This window comes from Macaca fascicularis, chromosome 2, assembly GCF_037993035.2.
Source record: "Macaca fascicularis isolate 582-1 chromosome 2, T2T-MFA8v1.1".
NCBI lineage: Eukaryota > Metazoa > Chordata > Mammalia > Primates > Cercopithecidae > Macaca > Macaca fascicularis.
The window spans coordinates 83,842,463-83,859,352 of NC_088376.1; the positions used below are offsets into that span (position 1 = coordinate 83,842,463).

Here is a 16,890-nt window from a genome sequence, read left to right on the forward strand (position 1 = left end):
ATTTGTACTCCTTTTGCTAAGTACAAAAGGCTTAAAAATAACATGTATTGAGCCCTTACTATATGGTAAGCACTATGTTAGGCTGCCAAGAAGTGAATCATAAATCATTTTGTCGTAACAAGGTGAGGTGGGCTTTACTAGGAGACAAGTTCTGAGTAGTTCAGTGGTAGCAGACTGGAGTCAGACAGCCTAGACTTCAATCCTATCCCTTATTTATTGTGTCTGCAAACTTTAGGAAGTTACTTAAGCTCTCTGTGCCTCAGTTTCCTGACCAATAAAAAGGGGATAATAATTTTCACTACTTAACAGAGTTGTTAGGTATTGTAGATAAGAGGTCAGGTACCTAGTATGGGGCCTGACACTTAGTAAATAAATTATCAGAAAATCTGTTGTTAATGTTTGGTAGGAAAGAAATGAACCGAAAGATGGGTCGTAACCAGATTATAGGTAGAGATCTTATCTGTAGAAACCTGGCATTATCCCTCAAGGTTTTTTTGCCTCCAGAGCAGGGTATGAGAAGAGCAAGTCTCAGTGCCTGGAGCTGGAATGGTGGCATTGGTGTCAAAGGAGCTTTCAGGAGCAGCAGCTTGGTGAGAGGCCAGTTCCGACTCCCCTCTCCAGGAAGCCTTCTCTGAATAACTTTACTCTGAGCCCATCTTTTCCCCGCCAAAAGGGATTTTCTGTGTTTGCTATTATTTCGTACTTCAGATGTTTTCTGATGATGATTCTCTTCTTTCATATTTTTCTTCATTAGATGATAGTCCAGGGCAGGGCTGTTGTAAAAGCCAGCCCATCTTGTGCTTCTCAGGCCTCTCCTACCCTAGTCCCTTCGGCTGCGGGCCGTCTCAGTCTCCTTCACACCCACACTCTCAACATGCTGAGTTCTGGGATGGCCAGTCCTGATGAGGGAAGTCTTCCCAGCTAAGGATGGTTTGTTTTGAAAGTCATTCTTCTTTTAATATATTTTGTAGTAGAAATTTGATTATGTATATAAAGTGCATTGCAGAAGGCTATGATCTTCTAAAGCATGAGTGTATTTGGCATATAAAATTTGATCCTTTAATAGTGGATTTTTAATCAAAATTTATAAAGAATGTGGTTCTTTATTTGATTTGTTTAATCAATAATATTAGTATATTGATGAATATTGCAGACTCCCGGAAACATGAAGAGATTTTTCACATCAGCCTGGCCAAGATAGAATTTGCTTGGGGTTACATCACTTCTCCAAATTGGAAAGGAAAATGCTACTTCCCTTGTACTTAATTTGCAGAGCTGAAGATTTTTTAAACAGACATAATGCAAATTAAACAAAACAGAGACCTGCAGATTTTATCTAGGTTTCAAGATTAGCATGTTACTTGAACTAAAGAGAAAACTTCTCAAGTTTGGGTTTTGGATAGACTCTAATTAATGTAATAAAACTTAAAATTCAATTTTTATTTTCTGAGGTGAATTCTTGGAGTGGTTCCTCAGGTTAGTGGTTTGCCCATTAGTCCAATGTCACCTCTCACTGAATTAGGAAATTATTTTCACATACTGTGTTTTTCACCCTAAACCAAAACAAACAGCAACTGCCTCAGTCCTCATTCAGCTGTCTCAGCCTCCCATGCTCAGAGGCCTTATATTTTCCTCATAATGCAACATCATTTCATTCTATTTTATCAGTTCCTCAATTGTTTTCCATTTTAAATGTTACATCATCATTAGAAACAATTAAAGTTAGCTCAGTGCATCAGCTATACACGTAAATGTTCATGTATTTTTGCTGAAACAAAATGTGTTTTTGTCAAAATGTAGGATAGGTTGAATTGAGCATTTTAAAATCTAGATAGTTGATTTCATGGCCAGATGCTGCTTGAATAAAGTGAAGTAAACTTGTTGACTCTTCTAAATGCCTGCTTCCTTGGCAGACGGTCATTGTTGAACTGAAAGTGTGGTTTGAATTAAACATGATCATTTGGTGGGATTGGTAGCCATATTTGGTCCCTGTTACGATATGACCGTATGGTATGCCAGACACACAGGGCCTTTGCACCTAAAGGGAGTCCTGTTCACGCCTGGATCTAACGTGTGTCTGACACGACCGCTGAGCTGCAGTTTCTTCACTTGTAAAACAGACAAAGTAGCTCCTACCTTATGGGGTCAGCATAGAAATCAGAGATGATATTGTAGATGTCAAACCTAGCTTTCAACCCCTAGTGGCCACTCTGTCATTTAGATCAAGTTATTTAACCTCTCTGCATTTAACTTTGGTTTCCTCATCTCTAAAAGCAGATGTAATAGTACTTCCCACTCTAGTGCATTTTCTGGAACAGGGCAAGTTCTCAATGTGTGTAGTGATGGTTGCCATTGTTGTTTTCTTCAATTGCTGAGATCTTTGTCTCACTCTCACCTGGCTGTGGATGGCTTATAAAGAAGCCCATCCTTTCAGCTGTTGGTGAGTCCTTGGCCATTCCTTGGAGGAAGTGGGATCAGCAGGTTACTCATGTTATAAAGTGAGGTGGTGTAATAGTGCAGCCGCAGTGAGACCTGCCCCTGTGCCAGCACTTTTGGCAAGACGTAGCACTCCCAAAGAAGTCATCAAGATCATGACTCCAAAAATGAACACTTGAAAGTTTGCTAGTGCTTTTGGCTGTCTTGAATCCTCTCCTGATTTTATTGTAGAGTATAAAGTATTAAAAATTAGAAAATACATAAATCCCTTATCTTAGTTAAGTAATCTTCTTTGCAATTGCAGAAAAAAGTCACTGTCCCCATTTGATAGATAAGGAAACTGTTACATAAAAGTGTTCAATAATTTCTCCAAGGTCTCCAAATTGATGAGCAGGATTCCCAGAGAAGCTACACTGCTAAAGAGTGTTAAATGCTACCACAGTTTTCTTGGTGGTGGTGGTGGTGGTGGTGGTGTGTGTTAAAGCTAAGATTATATGCCTAGGAAATATACGCAGTGAAAGATTGGAAAACCATAGAGCTAAAGATATAAAGAACCTAGTACTTACCAAAATACTAGGGAGGCTTTGAGGAAGTAAATGAATTTACAACAGAAATCAAATACCAAATCTAAATTTATTTTTGTATCTTAATACTTGTATCTTCTAAACTATTTTTAAATTCTTATAAGTGATTTAAATCTCTTAGCAATTTTTTTCTTGAATAGAATAGAACAACAATCTTAAGGAACTCATTACCTTATTTTCTTTTGTGTATTAAAGTAGCTAAGAGCTATTCAGTGGCACAGAGCAAAGGGTAGGATCCCCTAGAATGCAAGGTAAGCCAGCAGATGGCAGAAAGGATATTGGCCTCTGGAATCTGGGAATGTTTGTACCTAGAATAAAGGGAAGGAATGGTAGTTTGGACACTGGAAGGACCTTAATGTAAACCTTGTAGGTGAGGAAATGTGTTACACTGTTGAAGAAAGACTAAAACTTAATGTCCGGCTTAATTTCCTTTTCCTGAGAAGGGGAAGAGGGTAGTAATTTCTACCATCATGATGACTGCCTTTTTAAAAAGATTTTTCATTTCCAGTTGCAGAAAAATATGTTACATTCCAATCATAGAAAGAAACTCTTCTATTAATACCATAAAGCAATCTTATAAGACTCATGTGGGAGGCAAGGAAGAGTTTTAGTCGTTCAGTGTTATACCGAGAGACTTACATTGCTTTATCTACAGAAGACTCGATGCAACCCCAGTGTAATAGAATCTGGGAAAAGTAAGGCCCTTTGTGATGGAGTTTTTGCTCTACTTTATCAGAGATGAGTATTTACTACATTCCAAACTATGAGGCAGATCTTTATCTAGTTTTAGGTGATTGTAAGTAGAGCTGCTGTAAACATTTGTGTGCAGGTTTTTGTGTGAACATAAATATTAATTTTTCTAGAGTAAATACCTAGGATTGGGATTGCTGGGTCATGTAATAAGTATATATTTAAAAGGAAACCGTTCTCCTATGTGGCCATGTCAGTTTTCATTATCACTAGCAAAATAGGAGAGTTCCAGTTGTACCTTATCCCTGCCAGCACTTTTTTAACATAATGGTATTACATTGCCAATTTAGTTTGCATTTTTCTAATGGCTAATGATGTCAAACATGTCCTTATTTGCCATCTGTATTTCCTCTTTGGTAGAGTGTCTATTCCAGTCTTCCGCCCATTTTTAATGGATTATTTCCTTAACCGAGTTTTGGGAGGTCATTATACATTCTGGATACAAATCATTTGTCAGATGTAATGTTGGCACATATTTTCTTCCAGTATCTATTTGTTTTCATTCTCTTAGCAGTGCAAAAGTTTCAAATTTTGATGAAATCCAGTTTTTAATTTTTTTCTTTTATGTAAGATCATGCTTTTCATGTCATATCCAAAAACTCTTTACTTAATTCTAGGTAGTAGGTTTTCTTCTGTGTTTTCTTCTTAAAAGTTTAATATTCTACATTTAGATCTGTGGTCCCTTTTGAGCTAAGTTTTGTGTAAGGTGTGAGGTTGAAGCTGAGGTTTATTTTCTTCCTACTGATATCCAATTATTCCACCACCATCTGTTGAAAAGACTGTCTTTTCTCCATTGGATTGCTTTTGCATCTTTGTCAAAAGTTGATTGGCCACGTTTGTGTAGGTCTATTTCTGGAGTCTCTATTCTCTTGTATTGATCTAGGTGTTTTTCTTTTCACTGGTACTACACTCTCCTGATTACTGTAGCTTTATACTAAGTCCTAAAATCAGGTAGTGTGATTCTTCAAACTTGATTCTTATTTTTAGACTTTGCATTAGCTATTTTGGTTCCTTTGCCTTTCCACATCACTTTTTTTTTTAATGTATAAAGAAAAGAGATTGGTTTGGCTCATAATAAACTGTAGGCTGTACAAAACCTTTGGTTCTGTAGGCTGTACAAAAAGTGTGGTGTCAGCCTATGCTTCTAATGAGGCCTCAATAAACCTTTAATTATTCGGTCTTCCTAGGCCTCTGGAGGAGAGGGGCTGTGTCTCCAAGATTTCTGAAATGCCTTTAAGGGCTTTTTCCCATTATCTTGAATGTTAGTACCAGGCTCCCTTTTAATCATGCTAATCTCTCTAGCAAGTGGTTGCTCTACAGACTGCGTTGATTCTTCTCCTGAAAGTACTCTTTCCTTCTCTACCACATGGCCAGGCTGCAAATTTTGCAAATTGTTACTCTTTGCTTCCCTTATAATTGTAAGTTCCAACTTTAAGTCATTCGTTTGCTCCCATATCTGATCACAGGTTGTTAGAAGCAGCCAGGTCACCTCTGGAACACTTTACTCCTAGAAATTTCTTTTGTCAGATACCCTAAGTTATCACTCTACCAAAGAGGAAGTTCAGCCTTCCACAAAGCCCTAGGACATGGAAACAATGCAGCGAAGTTCATTGCTCCAGTTCCCAAAAGTTCCTCATTTCCATCTGAGACCTCCGCAGCATGGCCTTCACTGCCCATATTTCCATCAGCACTTTGGTCATAACCACTTAATCAGTGTCTAAGAAGTTCCAGACTTTCCTGTCTTCTTCTGAGCTCTCCAGACTCTTCCAGTGTCTGCCCATTACCCACTTCCAAAGTCAATTCCACATTTTCAGGTATCTTTATAGCAACCCTCTACTCCTCAGTACCAATTTGCTTTAAGTTCATTTTGTGTTGCTCAAACAATTCTCCCACCACAACCTCCCAAGTACTGGGGCCACAGGCATGTGCTGCTATGCCCACTAAATTTATTTTTTTGTAGAGATGGAGTCTCACTAGGTGGCCCAGCCTGGTCTCAAACTCCTGGACTCAGGCAATCCTCCTGCCTCGGCTTCTCAAAGCACTGGAATTACAGGTGTGAGCCACTGTGCCTGGCCTAAAATAACATTTTATATATACATTTTAACTCTTTGATTTTAAATTCATAGATGATAAAGGTAATATCTTTCTTATTCATAACTCTGTGCTGCACATAGAAAATATCCAGCTAAGATTTTTGCACATCTGGATGGCATCCTGTTACTAGCAATATCTGCATGCTTAGCTCTAGTTAAAGACTTGCAGAGATTGTTGGATGAGGCTGGCAAAAGGGAGACATGAAATGTCCTATTGATGAGTTGTCCTTTGTTTTTTGACTTTGAAGGATACTCATTTGTTCCTTCATTTAGTTTACTCTTGATAGCTCACCTACTTCCAAAACTGACCATGAGGTAGCTGAAGGGTAACTAGGACAAAATATAAAGCATATCTTTAGGATATCTTCCCTGAGACAACAAACCTATTTTTTAAAAATTAAAGAACTAAGAGATATCTTGCTACCATGCTTTTTTGCTATTATTATTATTTTTTTTAATGGAGACTATAGTCTGTCCACCTAGCAACCCCATGCTTCTATTTGTCTTGAGTTACTTTAACTTGTTTTTCTTCATTCTATGTTATTGCTTTAGGGGCAAGTAATAAATACTATGCTCAATGTTTATTTCAAATGAAGTATTGCTGCTGCTTTAACCTGCATTGTCTGTATTTTTTTTTTCCTTTCTCTAGGATCAGAATTCAGGCTATAAATGAAATTGGAGCTGGACCATTTAGTCAGTTCATTAAAGCAAAAACTCGGCCATTACCACCCTTGCCTCCTAGGCTAGAATGTGCTGCTGCTGGTCCTCAGAGCCTGAAGCTAAAATGGGGAGACAGTAACTCCAAGACACATGCTGCTGACGACATGGTGTACACACTACAGCTGGAGGACAGAAACAAGAGGTGAGGTGGGGGTGAGGATGCTCCTGAAGCTTCTGTGGCTTTGACTTGCGGGGTGAAATCTCAATCATACATTCTTATTTGCTTGCACTAAGACCCTCTTCCTTCTTGTTCAGAGGCTTCCTTTGACTTGAGTCCTGCGTTTTATACCTAGAGTTGTTCCCTTTATTCTCCATTTGGAATTTCTAAACATTCTAAAGATCCTGATTTCCCTACATAAGATAATATGCACTTTTTTTTTCCCTTTCATCAAACCAGATAATGGAGAGAAATTATCTAAAGAAATTGTCAAATTCAAGTTCACACTATGTAATAGCATTATATTAGTCATGAGTGCAGAGGGAAATAAGACCCAGGAAGAGATGTTACCTCTTTAAATATTCAGTAACCATCAGGACAAACATGTTTACCAATGTGAAATAGCTGTGGGTGATGTACAGATGGGGATTGTACTCTGTAACTATGGGCAATGCAGTATCAAATTAACCAGAGCAAATAGGAGATTCTTCATAAGACTCTGTACCCAGGAAACCCTCTTGGCTGTTCAAATCAAATGTAGCCTTTCACATAGTATTTGTTTAACCTAACTTCATTTTCTCTGAAAATGGCCGATCAGAAGACAGTCAGCCAAACTGTATTTAGAAATAATCTGATGTCAAGCAAAAGTTAATGGTGACAGAATGTTCTGTTACCAAAAGTCCTAATCAGAGAATCAGGTAAAGGGGATGGGAGAGCACCATAAAACCAAGACAACCAAAATGCTGCTACTTCCCTGCTTACCTACTGACACACAAAACCAGTGTCAGTATAGAAGCATTTCTGTCATTTCCTTTTATGCATTATACTATTCTGTTCTACACATATGGAACCCGTTCTAATTACACAGAAAGCCCTGTCCCAGTCTCCACCCCCTACTCTTCAGTCAGGTGCTCTGATGGATTTCAGTACAGTGGAGCCCTGTGGGCCTTCAGTGGAAACCAAGATTAAAAATCACATAGGACCCTACCTCTAGGAGCATAATAATCAATTTTAAAAATGGCCGTAGAACGTTAGTGTCAGAGGAAAAAAGTGCTTTGGGAGTTTGAAGGAGGTAGAGACCATCTGGTTTAAAAGATCAGGAAAGGTTTCTTGAAAGATGTGACATTTGAGCTTGACTTTGGAGGACCTGGCAAACCTGGTAATTTTAATGACAGAATAAAAAGGGATTATCTTCTTGGAAATTAGTTCTAGTGAAGAGAACACAGAGAAGTTAAGGCTTCCTTTGATAGGTTCATGAAAGATTAAATTCATATTCATTGATACACAAGATCATTCATCTTACTGTGCTATATGTGCCTTCGGATGTGTTTTCATGGGCTTATTATTTTACTGGCTAGGGACTACTCAATGGGAGAGGGCTGGCAAGAACAGGAATTGTGAACTAACAGAAATCACAATACATGTATAAAACTAGCATTGGGGGAAATTTTTAAGTGTCTTTTCATTTTTCCCAGGCCTGTGTCTTCCATTGGTGGTAAATCCTTAGAAAATAGCTTCTAGTTGTGCTGTTTTAGAAAAAAGGGAAGCACAGCAAAGTTGTTGAAACTGGTAGCTAGCCGAATAGGGATAAAGGCCAATGCCTTCCAGTTCCCCGTGCCCTGCCTCCACTGCTGTCTTAGAAATATGGGAAGTGAAGACTCTGCCCCAAGAAGGGCACCCCCTCTTGTTGCAATCCTGCCCTGTGTGGGGCAGCAACCCACTAGTGCCTCATAGGGAAAACCATACAAACATGTAATCTGATCCAAGGTTTTCCATGACACGGTGGCTCCTGGGCACAGAACAAAAGCTCCCCAAGCACTTTTCCAAATGAGGTTGCTGGCATGAGGCATTTAAATATGCCAGACAAAAAATAGTGCAGAATCTAGTAATCAATACATGTTGTTTCTTCCCCCCTCAAAAAGCCCAAGGCTTGCCTAATCAAATAAATGACTTGCCTAAATTTAAATGGCAATTTAAGAAAACTTCACATTAGGAACAGTATTTTTCTTAATTATAGGAGCTAGAGTCCAAATTTATCTTTTTAAATTAAATTTGTCAATGCTCTCAGAAAGTTATTAAAGTGATGGGAATATCGAGCATAATAAATTCTCATTCTATTTGTGAATAATTTTCCTGAGATTTAATAGAATGAAAACAGCCTAATTTTAGTTTGAAGATGACCTTCGTCAGTGTCTTGAAACTGAACTCTTGTAGTGAGTGGCCTTTTGAATTCAAGCCTTTAACTTTGAATCTTGGCACACGGATATCAAGGAGAAACAATTTGAGTTGGATACATCATAATGCTTATTATTAGCATAGCCTTTGTCAATCTAGTCTCCTCAAGGTTCTTTAGGACCTGGCTTCTGCAGTTGAAAAGAACAGTGTCTTCCTCCCAAGGGGTAGCTGTCTTTTTCATTGAGCTTGTTGCTAGAGGAGCTTCTAGTTGTAAAGCACATATTCTTTAGCATATGTGTTAATTTCATTAACCACCAGTAAGTTCGTCTTATGCACGTGGCCAGAATAATGATATATCCAGCTTGTGGCCAAGGCGAGAACCATAGATAGGCTTCATTGTTATTCTACTTCACTTTTTTACCTGCGGGCTCTCAAAGAGATTTTTTTCCTCTTAAGTTTGAGCATATTTCTTGTAAATAAAAGGGATCCCAAAGAGCATCTTGTGCGAACCCTTGGCTTAAGACAACTCAACCTAAAATTCATCTAGATCACCTGGACTTTCTATGTTGAAAGGATTTTTCCCCCCGGAATGGGACATTTGTTTCCCATCTATTCGGGCTTACGATACTGAAGAGTCCTAGTCCATATTTATGAGGGAAGCAGCCTGAAAGTGTTACCATGAACACTTTATAAACAGGCATTGTGGGCCTTTGAAAAGAAAGCTGCTGATGTCTGAGTTGTGTGGGAGTCCTAACCAGCTGTTTAAGTGTTCTTCTTAAGTATATTTTGTAACAGAAGAAAAATGAAAATTAATATATCTGTGCTTCATAATTATCATGTTAAAGAATTGAGTCAATTTTAGCAACTATTGCTAAACTTCCTAATTCATTAAATAAAGGGGTTAAACTAGAAGACGATCTCTGATATCCTTTCACCTTTTCACCTTAAAGCAACAAATCTTTGTAGAGTATTTGTGAGTTAAGTCCCTTGTAAATGATTGGGACGTGTTGCCTCTTTTCCTTTATATTTTTAGCCTCTGCTATTCATAAGTAAGAAAATAAGAAAAATACTAACTTCCCTTAAGAGTAACTACTTAATGTCCCAAAACCCCTCAGGTTCTGCAACTATGATGCACTGATTTATGATGTTTATTTCTATGCCTCTCACTCAGAAAATTTGAAGTGACCAAGAGATTTACAAATGCAATGTTCAGCCAAAAATGTTTTTAACCTTCTAAAGGATAGTTATATTTTTATCATTGTTATTTTGTTATTGTTGTTGTTTTTACAGCCTCCCTCCCAGGAAACTTCTATTTATTGCATGCCTACAGAGCGCTAAGTGTTGAGAGCTCTGCCTACATTATTTAGTTCTTGAATAAAAAGGGAAATATTTTCTAGAAAGTAGGGTTTGTGGCCGGGCGCGGTGGCTCAAGCCTGTAATCCCAGCACTTTGGGAGGCCGAGGCGGGTGGATCACGAGGTCAGGAGATCGAGACCATCCTGGCTAACATGGTGAAACCCCGTCTCTACTAAAAATACAAAAAACTAGCCGGGCGTGGTGGCGGGCACCTGTAGTCCCAGCTACTGGGAGGCTGAGGTGGGAGAATGGCGTGAATCCGGGAGGCGGACCTTGCAGTGAGCCGAGATCACGCCACTGCACTCCAGCCTGGGAGACACAGCGAGACTCCGTCTCAAAAAAAAAAAAAAAAAAAAAAAAGAAAGTAGGGTTTGTACAAAAGCCTTCTGCCAGTTAGGCGAAAAAAAATACATTGATAAGTTGATTTGATTTCAACTTACAATTATTGGATTTTTATACATCAAATAGAGGCACTGCTTAAGTATTAGATGGACAAAGATGACTAAGATAGATCCCTTAAGGAGCTCACAGTCTGGTGGGTGATGGTAGGACACAGATGCTTTAAAGCAAATTATGATGTGGAAGGCCTAAAGATTGACACGTGCACAGGGCATTAGAGGGAAAATTGAAGAATGGCATCTAAGGTAGGCTTAAAATCAAATGAACACTTCTTAGAAAAGATGATAGGTTGAGTGAGTCTTAAAAGGATGCTAATCTTGTAACCTGATGTCTGGGGAGCTTTGGGATGGAGACTAGTGATGAAGACTTGGGATAGGATGAAATTACAGACAAAACCTCCAAAGTACAGAAAGGTACCCTGAGTCTTTCTCCAGGTAACTGTCTTTATTTGGTTATTTTCAGACCTGGTGCTTTCTTTCCCGTTAAGTTTGGGCATGTTTCATGTAAATAAAGGAGATCCCAAAGAGCATCTTGCCCAAACCCTTGGCTCAAGGCAAATCAACCTAGAATTCATCTAGATCACCTGGACTTGCTATGTTGAAAGGATTCTACCCCCGGGGATAGGACACTTGTTTCCCATTTATTCTGGCTTATGATACTGAAGATTCCCAGTCCATATTTATGCAGGAAGCAGCCTTAAAGCAGTGCTTCATATTTATGGAACTAAGTTCATTTCATTGATAAGATTATGATCATTCAATCATCGATTTTTTTTTTTTTTCTTGAATTGCTACTATGTGCTGGGCCTTATGAGGTATGTGGACTATCTATGAGAGCTTATCTTGCTGAGGGAGATAAATTAACATTAAACAATAAGCAGACAGTAAAAGAGACAGCAGACAGCAAAACAAAAATTAAATTAGTTTGGCCTTAGAGTGATTAAGTCTATTATTCTTAACAGATCCAGCACAGAAGATATGAATGTCTTTGGTTCCCGTGTTATACAAGAAAAATATATCTCCAAAGTAAACATTTCCATAAAGCTGCATTAACCTCATACAGGCACTAGAATAACAGGATCAGCTTGTGCGTTTTAAGATTGTAGCACTGTGCCGATGACTTTGAAGATGCGTTTATCTGTGTTAAATGAAATGTTATGCTGCCCTAACAGAATTGGAGTTGATGCTGCTCCCTGTCCTGACCCTTGTGGGTCTATGTTCCCCGATAATTGTATACAGCACTGAGGCAGGAAGAACGTAAATTCCAGGAATGCATTTATGGTTAATCTGTTGTTGAGGTTTAGTCAGACAGCCAGTGTTTTTTAAACCAAGGCTCCATGAAATTGGGCTGGAGGAAGAGGGATCTAATAGAGCAGATAATTACCACTTGCTCTCCATTAACTCAGCCATTGTGCCCAGGACACTTTTCCTTTTGGCCAGCAAAATTGGAGAGGCTTTGTCATGTTTACAGGGAGCCTGCCTGTTGGCTATTAGAGAGGGACAGAAAGAATCTGATATAGAAACCCTAAAAGAATACACACTAGGCAAGTAATAAAAGTGGCCGGGAACCTGAGCAGCATAGTGAGACCCTTTCTCTAAAACAATTTTTAAAAAATTAGCCAGGCATGGAGGCACACACTGGGTCCCAGCTACTCCGGAGGCTGAAGTGGGAGGATCCCTTGAACTCAGGAGTTTGAGGTTGCAGTGAGCTGTGATCGCACCATTACACTCCAGCTCGGGCAACAGAGTGAGACCCAGACTCTTTAAAAAACAAACAAAAAAAAAGTCTGGAGTATATGGGCACTGAGAAGGTGTGAGCTTTCTCAGTGTATGCCTATTATAGAACAAACTCCTGCTTATATTTCTCAGACCATGTTGCTGAATTAAATGAAATAGATGTGAGGCAGCCAGCTCAGGGCTGGACCTTTAAGAAACCCTCAGGATTTGTTTCCAGTGCTTCTCTGACTAGTGATGATCCATATGATCATCTTTATTTGATAAATGACATTTTCATATTACATCCATCAGAAGGCTATCATGATTCTCGACATGGGTGTCAAATCTCTTAAAATCCCAGATCTGTTGCTGGATTTCTAGGTGACTAGAGGCATATCCCTTCACTTCTTTTTGCCTTAATTTCCCCTCCTACAAAATGCAAATAATGATAGCTGTCTTCAGTCCTTAACTGATGGAGAAAAAAAGATTTAGAAACGTTTTTGGCTGGATGTGGTAGCTCATGCCTGTAATCCCAACACTTTGGGAGGCCGAGGCAGATGGGTCACCTGAGGTTAGGAGTTCAAGACCAGCCTGGCCAACATGGTGAAACCCCATCTCTACTAAAAATACAAAAATTAGCCAGGCATGGTGGCAGATGCCTATAATCCCAGCTACTTGGGAGCCTGAGGCAGGAGAATTGCCTGAACCTGGGAGGCAGAGGTTGCAGTGAGCCGAGATCGCGCCACTGCACTCCAGCCTGGGCGACAGAGCAAGACTCCATCTAAAAAAAAAAAAAGGACATTTTTTATTTATTAGAAAAGGAGCATTTTATCTCTTAGAAGTTTTATCTCTTAGAAAAACAGTTTAGCCTTTGAAACAGAGTAGCTTAGTCAATCTTAGGCTAAAATGTCCAGGCACAGACAGAGGTGAGAGGTGGCAAATGAACTATTTGAGATCTTAACTGGACCGGAAATAGAAGTCAGATTGCAGTTTTACCTCTCATTTACTAAAAACAAAAATAACAGAATGGAATTAGATAGCATTTTTTTTCAGGTTGAGACAAGGTCACTAAAACATTAGTAGGCAAGTAGAAATTTAGAAAACTCTGGGAATAGCATCCTTGAAGATTTCACTGCATACACTTGAAAGCAGAGTAGGAGAGTGGGAGAATGCAAACTTTTCAGGTGGTCTTTAGAAATTCTAGTCATCCTTTTTTCAAATATAAATAAATCTCCATTTTAATATATTAATGCCTAAAGTATACAAAAAAAAAGATTTTTGTTTTATTCCTTTATTCTTTGTAAAGAATTTCCACCATCAGTAGGTATTAGTGAAATTTTATCTCTTAGAAAAGGAGCATAAAAATATTCCACTCATTAATGAAACAGTATTACAGCCTGATCACTCACCAGCCAAAAAAGGTCCATATACAGCCAGGGACAGAGGGTTAGGAAATTAACCTCTTTTCTCAATAGCTGTTGGCACGTTCATGCTCAGTTGGTAAAAGGGGACTCTTGCCAACATCAAAATCAGTTTAGGTATTGCACCTTCCCTGCCTCAGGTTCCCCACATGATGCCATCTGCTTCTCCATAGACATGGTCAGACTCCATGTTCTTGGCAGAGTGAGGGCGAATACTATCCATTTCTATTTTGAGCACCATTCGTTCCCAAATGCCACCTGAGTAACATACGGAATTCTCTATCTCTTCCTCTCTCTCTCATTCATACACATACACACAATCCATGGAGCCCAGGGAAATTAAGAAAAAAAAAAAGACATGTCATTTTTAATGAATATTGCTGAGCTGTTGAGTTTTGATATTGTGAAACATGTTTTGAAAGGTACCATTTGCAGCCTTTAGTGGACTACAGGTTATTTTAGGTCAGCAGGTTAGAGCATTTTGAGAAGTTAATGTTAATGGGTTGCTGTGAGCCTGTAGTTGGCCTAGGGATTATAAGATAACAAGGTAGTAAACGTGGAAACGTTAGCATTATCTCTTATTTTCCACCATGAATTTAAGTTATAGGCCAATTAGAGCATTCTTGGATGTTTTTTTCAAAAGGAAACTGTTCTAAGGAAACATTCTAAATCTAAATTCTTCATGTATATTATATATCCCCCTATAGTGATTTAAAATAAAGGAACATTTAAAGATTTAACATGATGGAACTTCTTCCTTCAGTTGCACTTGAGTGCAAGAAGTCAACTTTCACAATGTTAAAGCCTAAAATATTGAAATTAAAAGTATAGCCTTCCCCTGGAATTTCTGGAAAATGCCCAGAATCTGTTGTTTGCCTTTCTAGTGCATATTCAATAAGGAGTCATAGAATTTACTTCGATCTCATAAAAGTTCCTGCCAACCGAACAAGACAGCTGTTTTCTGGCAGTTGAGCTGCAGAGAGTTATGTGACTCGTTCAAGTTTACAGTGACGGTAATAGTCTCTGCATTCTGGCTAAGATCTGTGTATATCTTTTTGCTCTTGAAACCTTGCTCTGTCCCGCCATGGAGTACTCTCACTGGCAAGCAGAATAAAATAAGCAAAGTCATTCGGTATTCACAGACACATAAAACTTTGTTTTTCATTTTTAAATGTCTTTTTTTTTTTTTGAGCAGTTTTAGGTTCACAGCAAAATTAAGCTGAAGGGACAAAGATATCCCTTATCCCACCTACCCTGACACATGCACAGCCTTTTCTATTATCAGCATCGTCCACCACAGTGGGATGTTTGTACATTTGTTACAGCTGATGAACAGACATTGGCACGTCATTATTACCCAAATTCCATAATTTACATTATGGTTTACTCTTGGTGTTGTTCACTGTATGAATTTGGACAAATGTATGATGATGTGTTTCCACCATTATGGTATCACATATAGTGGTTTCCTCAGTATCTATGGGTGATTGGTTTCAGGGCAACACCCTCCCACCCCGCCCCCCCCACAAATCCGTGGAAGCTCCAGTCCCTTATATAAAATGGCATAGTATTTGCATATAACCTACGCACATGCTCCCATATACATTAAATCATCTCTAGTTTACTTACGATACCTAATTAATGACATTGCTATGTAAATAATTGTTATACTGTATTGTTTAGGGAATAACAAGAACAAAAAAGGCAGAACATGTTCAGTATAGATGCAAACATCATTTTTCCCCCATTATTTTCTATCTGCAGTTGGTTGATCCACAGATATGGAACCTAGGGATATGGAGGGCCGACTGCAGAATGTTTTTTTAATCATTGGTAAATCACCAACATTAAAACTCATGTGTGCTTATTGCCATCTAAGTGTCTTGTTTCAAGAAGGTATTACAGTCCAAGCTGAAACAAGTTATGGGCAGAGCCATCAAGAATTCATTTAGACTGTAAACTTTTAATGACCCACCCAACCTTCTAACCAGTTTATTTCCCCTTTCCAAGTAAATATTCTTAGTGTAGGATAGCATTTCTCCCCATCTTTCTTCTCTCTAAGTAAAAATGCCCGACGCTATGGGCAGTGCCTAGATTGGGCACATTGCCCCATCTTGGTGTTTTCAGCAACAGTTCTTAGCCTGGACTTGCCAGGACAGGCTGATGTTGGTCACATGCCCAACTCTTCTCTCCAACTCAAGAAAACCTCATGGAATGAAAGTGAGAGGGATGCCATTCTGAGGACTCCTTCAGCTTTTCCAACCTTGTAAAACAAACTCGTGAGCATTGGTGCTTTGTTAATAATATTTGTGTTAGAAACAATAATATTTACATAGTATTAAAAACCGTGGTATTTATGGAACATTTAATAAGTGCTAGGCATTGTCTAATGGGTTTTCCTTCATCATCCCTTTTAATTCTCTCAATAATGCTACAGGGTAGTTACTCTTATCGTACCAACTTTACAGAGGAGGAAACAACTTACCTGATTATAGAACGCACCATTACCAGACTGTTGAACCTGAACTCAGACCCAGGCCAGCTTACTGCAGAACTTCTATTATCACCCACTTTGTTATATCCGAACCCCCTGCACAGTTGAGCCCCACAGGTGTTACTGTGCTTGTCCTCTTCTTGGTCCTCACAGGAGCCTGGGTCATGGGACTGATGCCTCTGCAGCTTCATAGGCACAGGCAGCAGGGGATGGAGGTAGAGTAGAAGATCCCTCAGAGGTATTGCCAGGGTGGGCTGGGGCTCCTGTGGTACCATAAGGGGTGCCTGTAGCTACATATGCCTCAGCCTGAACTCATACTAAAATGACTCAGTGACTTTATTGAGCATGTAGTATGTTCCAGGAACCACTATATGTACATTATTCCTTGTTGCTTTTGTCAGCAAGAGTGCTCATGTCATGAAAATAACAAAGTGAACATTTTATTTGTATTCCTTGGCCACCAAATTAGATGAGTGATTTATGTTGGGGAGAGCTAAATGTCTGGCATAGGCTGCAACAGAACATCACAAATTTAGATTGACATGTTCCTGCTGGGTCAAAAGCTGTGAATGACCCCAGTAACCTGGGAGA

The 16,890-nt window shown here is 39.1% G+C and overlaps 1 protein-coding gene across 4 annotated transcripts in view; it reads left to right on the plus strand.

Annotated features, from left to right (window-relative positions):
* The window catches only part of FNDC3B (fibronectin type III domain containing 3B), a 363,872-nt gene that overhangs the window by 319,288 nt on the left and 27,694 nt on the right, over positions 1–16,890 (plus strand). For all 4 annotated transcript variants that reach the window (XM_005546389.4, XM_045385094.2, XM_005546390.4 and 1 more), the window contains one exon: positions 6,513–6,725. In XM_005546389.4, the coding sequence (XP_005546446.1) occupies positions 6,513–6,725 (213 nt within the window). The remainder of the gene's footprint in view (positions 1–6,512; positions 6,726–16,890) is intronic.